Consider the following 6,000-nt stretch of genomic DNA (forward strand, 5'->3'; position numbering starts at 1 on the left):
TACGGCATACTCAGCTGGCCAGCTGGAAGCACTTTTGTAGCTCCGTATGCCGTACGGCCTTGGCAGCGAAAGGGTTAAAGGCCTGATAAGGGATTAGAATCTGTGCTGCCTTACACAAAAGTAAAAAAAAAAAAAATGGTGGAGCTACTTTATACTGAGTATTTGACTTAAATTGCTTTTTTTGCTTCCACATTCTAGGATGTCCATTTGATGACAATGGAATTGAGATTCCAGTTGGTCAGATTTGGTCTCCTGGGGATCCCTGTTCAATCTGCATTTGTCAGGTAAAATTCCTGCTTAAAAAACATACTTACTCTAATTAAAATGAACAAGTCACGGTTGAGCTCATGCAATCGTCTGGATATTAGGGTGTATCCAAACCTAAAAACTATAAGTGAAGCTTACTAGTCCTTAGATGTAATGGCTGCACTATTTTTCTTTTTTTTTTTCCAGACTTTTCCCCTTTATTTTAATCTAGTGATTCTGCCAGTACCATGGACAGCACCCAGCCCTAATCCATGGCTGGTCCAGACTAGTCTGAGCACATGGCAATTCTCTCCAGTATATGTACCCTATCCCAGCATGCACCACTGGTTGAGAGAAACCCAGTGATTGGTTGCCGTGCTGTACATACACTTACAGTGTCCCTCATTGGCTGTCCCACAGTGCAGCAGAGTCACACACCACCCAGGGGGGTACAAACAATGCCAGACACCTGAAATTAACCAGATAAAGGCCACTATAATCCATCCAGGCTGACTACAGCCCTGGCAATCACTAAATGTATAGTAGCCACCTCACAGAAGGTAATGGGGGCTACACTGTATAAAAAAAAAGTTTGTTGGGTTTAGATATATCTTAGGATCTATAGGAAATGTACAGTTGTTTTGCCTAATTCCTTTCTTTATTATAGTCATAAATAAACACTACAAGTTAAACACGTTAATATTTTTTAACTGTATGCATATGAAACATTGCACATAAATATAATATCTTCTCCTATCCAGCCAGTAGGTGGAGATTTTTGCTACTTTGTAAATAGTTTTTAGTATCATCTTTGCTGTAAATTTTCAGTTGTTCACAGAGGTCAATATCTCAAGCCACAATGTACACACACAGGTGAATGCATCAGAGCAGTGATTTCTTCCAGCCCCTGAATGCCTCCATCCGGAGTATAAACTTCATGAACTCCCCAGGACTTATTTGGGATAAAGTTGTACATACTGTTAAAATATCACTTTTAAAAAACAAATGCTAAGATATTACATCAGGGAAGTGTGTGCATAAAAGGTTCATGTGTGATATGTATTAATTATAGTAAGCAAAACAATCTAAGATGGATTAAGTCATATTTTTAATATATTTCATATATTTGTGTGTGGTTGGACTTTTTTTTAAATATAATGTAGTTTAAATAAATGTATAATTATTAGATATATATGTGATATGCAGTTTTCATCAATAATCATGACACCTTCAAAGCCCACTCTTATACTTTTCTTCTTTAGTTGTAATCATATTGAAATTCTAGTGTCAGGTATGTGAGTCCACTACACAATCACAATTGCCTCCTTCTGAGGTATAATCATGCCTGAAATGAGTTAATGTCTGCTGTGCTCTCTCTTCAGAAAACCCACAGAGCTCCGGGAATCCCTTGTCATGTATTATATTTTTTTATAATGCAGTAAAAACTAAAAAGAAACAGATATAAAACATAATTTCAATATCTTAAAGCAATAAAAAAATCAATGGCAACTCAACTGACCCAAACCATTTTAGTTTCCCTTTATATGAAATTTATGGGAAAAATAATAATTACACATGCTTTCATAAACTACTAGCATATCTACACTTTTCAGGCTTATAATACAGTGACTTCATTGGTGACATTTTCCCTCCTTTTCTATCCTTTTGACACCAGGACTACACATGAGGATAATGGGGGTCACCATGACAGAAAGACTTTAACAGCAATAAAAAATCTCAGAGAGGTTCTTTCCTTTAGCCACTTTTTTTTTTTTTTCTGTATGTGTCTCACTTGCAGAGACTTCCCACCACTTTTTGTCCCTCTGACCCCCTGGTACTGGCTGGAGTTGGGCTTTAATGCACATAATGCTATATTTAATATAATAATATTTACCCTATGGAGACAGCAATGCATGCCCATTGAGGACCTTTTACTGGATGAAAATACATAACTCAAAAATGAGTAAGTCATGAATACAGAGGCTACACATTATTGCTAATTTAACTACAAAGCTAATATCACATCACTGAGGGATTCAATCTACTACCATTCATCCATTAATGAAATATCAGTTTTAAAAGGCCTAACTCTTTAACTTTACCAAAACTCACATACACTGATTTCCATATGTCACCAATGCCATGATATGAATGATTTCCATCCATACCACAGTACCTGTACAACAGTAATCCCACAGATATTAACTATTGCTGTTTTGTTAAAACTCACAATAGCTGATAACAGTATCTAATATTGTTTCATTTAGGCAGACAGCACCATTGTGTGTAAGAAAACAGACTGTGTGGAGAACTGTCCTCATCCTATTATTGTGCCCGGACAGTGCTGCCCTGACTGCTCTGCAGGTAATGAGCTTTAGATGTACCATTCAGGACAAGGTGACAGGTTCTCTTGATTGCCTGCCATCCCCACACACTACTATATGGGGTACGTTCCTGCCTTGTTTACTTTCAGGAGCCCTGAGTGTAGGCTCTGTGTTAGAATGACCTTCCTCCTGCCTCCAAATGACAGCATTCAGCGTTGGCTATTGGCCGGTCAAGTATAACCACTGCACTATGAGAAGAGAAGTTCGAAGAAGAAGTTCAAATATTCCCCCATATTTCACTGGTATATCTTAAAAGAATAAAACAACTATAGTTCCAATCAAAGAACATTCTCCTCAGATATGCAATATGTAAATGTTACTAAGTCTTAACAGAAAGTTAGAAACTTCCAGGTGCATCAAAACAAAGGGTGCCCAACATCTTACAGTTCATTTTCTTTAAAGAGTAGCCACAACCTGAGTAAAAAAGCCTTTCCCCTGGCAGCATGCTGCACAATGAGACCTTTGCTCTTTGTGCAATCTACAGAGGTCTGACACGCCCCCTGTTGAGTGAGGCCAGTAGCTCTGCAATCAGCATGATCATGCTCCCCCCTGACTGGAGTGCTTTGTCTCTAACCTAAAAGGGGGTGTATTAAACCTCTGCAGAGAGACTACTGCTCCCCCTGAGAAAACAAGGGTCCCACTCTGCAGTTGTGGGCAGTGCACAGGCTTTTCTACTCAGGCTGTTGCTACCTTCTGAAGAAAATGAACTTTGGGACTTTGAACATGTTTTGCTTTGATGCGCCTAGAATATATTTAGTTCAATTGGGCTTTAATGCTGTTTGTCATAACTGATGCCTGTTATCTTGAAGGTTGCTCATATGGGCGAAGAACATACAAAAACGACGAAAGCTTTCCATCCACTTCTGATCCCTGTCTCACCTGCATCTGTCTGGTAAGCAGTGTTTAGGAACCAGTTTTCCTGGATTGGTTGCTGTATCTCCCAAATCCAGTCTGTAGGGAGCACTAAGGCTAGAGCTGCATCAGCCATTAATAGCAAGAAGCTCATCTCTGGCAGTAACCTCATTTTCAGCACTCTAAAATGAGTGACGCTCATCCAGTAGTGAAATCTTTCAGTGGCAAAGAGATTGAATTACTTATGTAGCTCTAGGTTAACAGCATTAAGGCTTCATTCACACAGGGTAGAGTGGGGCCATACAGATCCGAGCGGCATGCATGGCCGTATTGGGCCGTTCCCGGGAAGGACACGTGCTGCGAGTGATTGTAAGATAAAAATGTTATACTCATCTAAACCTTGCAGCCGGCTGGCTGTTAGACCGGTCCTGCTAGCCTCTCTCCTCCGCTACACGCTGTGTATTGGATATAACGATGCCAAGGTGCATACCATCTCTGCAGCAAAGGAAGAGACAGGCTGGAGGGTGTGCTCTAACATCCAGCTGGCTGCAAGGTTAAGGTGAGTATAACTTTATTATTTTACGCCCTTGACAAAAATGAGCACTTAACCCTTGCAGTGCGGGGGTAGCCTCACTACAAAGGTTAAGAGTAATTTTTCCAGGATTTCTTTTTTAACCAGTTGCCGTCCGCCCGTAGTAGAAAAACGGACGGACGGCACTGTCGCAATCGCGGGTTGCCGTCGCCAGACGGCATTTTTTTTCTGCTCGCGCGCGCCCCCTAGCGGGCACGCACGGGCAGAAAAGACCCGTCCAATGCGAACACCCGGTACCGGGTGTTTCACATAAATGTTTTTGTCGTTATTCGGCCAAAACAAATGTTCACCAATGTTCGCAGGGCATGAATACATTTTATTGTGTGCAGTAGACACTTATCACACCGAGAAAATGTATTTAGGACAGCAGAAAATATAATAGTCCCTTATTTAATCCTAATTTCAACATAACCCCATAGGGAAAACCTAACCAAACCCTTGCACTAACAGCAATCCATATTATCATGACAATACGAGTAGCCAAAATATTAGCACATCAAAAATGTCATGTGATTAAAGCTTTGGTGACTACTTGCAACACGCCACATTACTGCCAACTGAAAACCTGTGTAAGACTCTATTCTAAAAAATGTAATCACCTATGGCAGGTAGGAACATAGTCATATTAAAGGAAACCTGTATTAAGAAACACATGAAGCCTGCCATTGTTGGCCTCCTGAAAATGTCAGTGTCCTTGCTGTCTCTGGATTTGATACTTTTAGTCACTGCTCAGGACAAGTGTGTGGCTAGGGAACATGTCAGTGACTCATGCTATCAAAGCCATTGGATCAGCATTATGGCCAGGTAAGTAGAGTTAGGCAATGGTGCCTATTACATTTTACAGTACAGGTTTCCTTTAAAGGGAATAATTTTAAAGGAAACATGCTTAATATATTTTAGTCTACAGTAATGCTGTACATGTTTCCCAGGGTCAGTTTAAAAGACAGCAGATTGACCAACTATTTTGGCTTGTAACCCATTGCAGTTTATGTCATGCTAGATATGATCTATCTTAGTTACTGTTTTTACTCTTTGCAGATGGGCACAGTAGCCTGCTCTCCTATAGAATGTGCACCCAACTGTACCTACCCCTTCCATGATGAGGGAGAGTGTTGTCCTGTGTGCCGAGGTAGGAACTTGCCAGAATTTTTCTCTTAGTTGTGATGTTCTTCATATACTAATGTTTGTGTCACTGCAGACTGCACATATGAAGGGAGGAAAGTGTTAAACCATCAGACATTTTCACTGGAAAGTGATCCCTGCACTCAATGCACCTGCCGGGTAAGGAGATCAAACTTCTATAAAGGGAAAGGCTGAGTTAAAGGAAACCTACAATCATTAAGTTTGGGTCCATTATGAAATTGGATATGGATGCTTGATGGTTGCATGCACCTATTGTGTTTCCTTTTGCCAAGGCATACAAGGAATGAAAACTTTTAGAGCTGTTGTTTCCCTTGGGTTCTGTGTGATGCTTTACAATACAGAAAGTTGTATTTTCCAGGTCAACTATAGACAATTTTATAAGGCTGGTACTGATTAAAATTTACGTGTTCGATTAATACAATTTTTTTTTAATCGATTAATCGATAAGTTTCGATTAATGATAACGCACATACAGATCCAACTACATTGGTCTATACACATACAGCACAGCAAAGAAGTAATAAAATGAACTAGGATCACACTAATCCAGCACGTTATTAACCCCACTCAATATGGCCGCTGCTTGAGTGGGGCAACTCAGAATAATAACGTGCTGGATTAGTGTGATCCTAGTTCATTTTACTACTTCATTGCTGTGCTGTATGTGTATAGGCCAATGCGTTGGCTGGCGATAAGTTCTCAGTGTCGACAGATCACCGGCCCAAGTGGCTGTCGGCTAACAAAGGGAAGGGGGGAGGAGATCCGGTGACGTCACGGACATCA

At 40.4% G+C, this 6,000-nt stretch overlaps 1 protein-coding gene across 1 annotated transcript in view; it reads left to right on the forward strand.

The window, feature by feature from the left end:
* LOC108795857 (von Willebrand factor C and EGF domain-containing protein-like) overlaps positions 1-6,000 on the forward strand; it is a 28,666-nt gene that overhangs the window by 16,710 nt on the left and 5,956 nt on the right. The window contains exons 15-19 of the mRNA XM_018567172.1: positions 199-284; positions 2,514-2,610; positions 3,440-3,522; positions 5,113-5,203; positions 5,273-5,355. Coding sequence (XP_018422674.1) covers positions 199-284; positions 2,514-2,610; positions 3,440-3,522; positions 5,113-5,203; positions 5,273-5,355 — 440 coding nt within the window. The remainder of the gene's footprint in view (positions 1-198; positions 285-2,513; positions 2,611-3,439; positions 3,523-5,112; positions 5,204-5,272; positions 5,356-6,000) is intronic.

The sequence above is a fragment of the Nanorana parkeri genome, unplaced genomic scaffold (genome assembly GCF_000935625.1).
Source record: "Nanorana parkeri isolate BGI_ZX_2015 unplaced genomic scaffold, ASM93562v1 scaffold1017, whole genome shotgun sequence".
Taxonomy (NCBI): Eukaryota; Metazoa; Chordata; class Amphibia; order Anura; family Dicroglossidae; genus Nanorana; species Nanorana parkeri.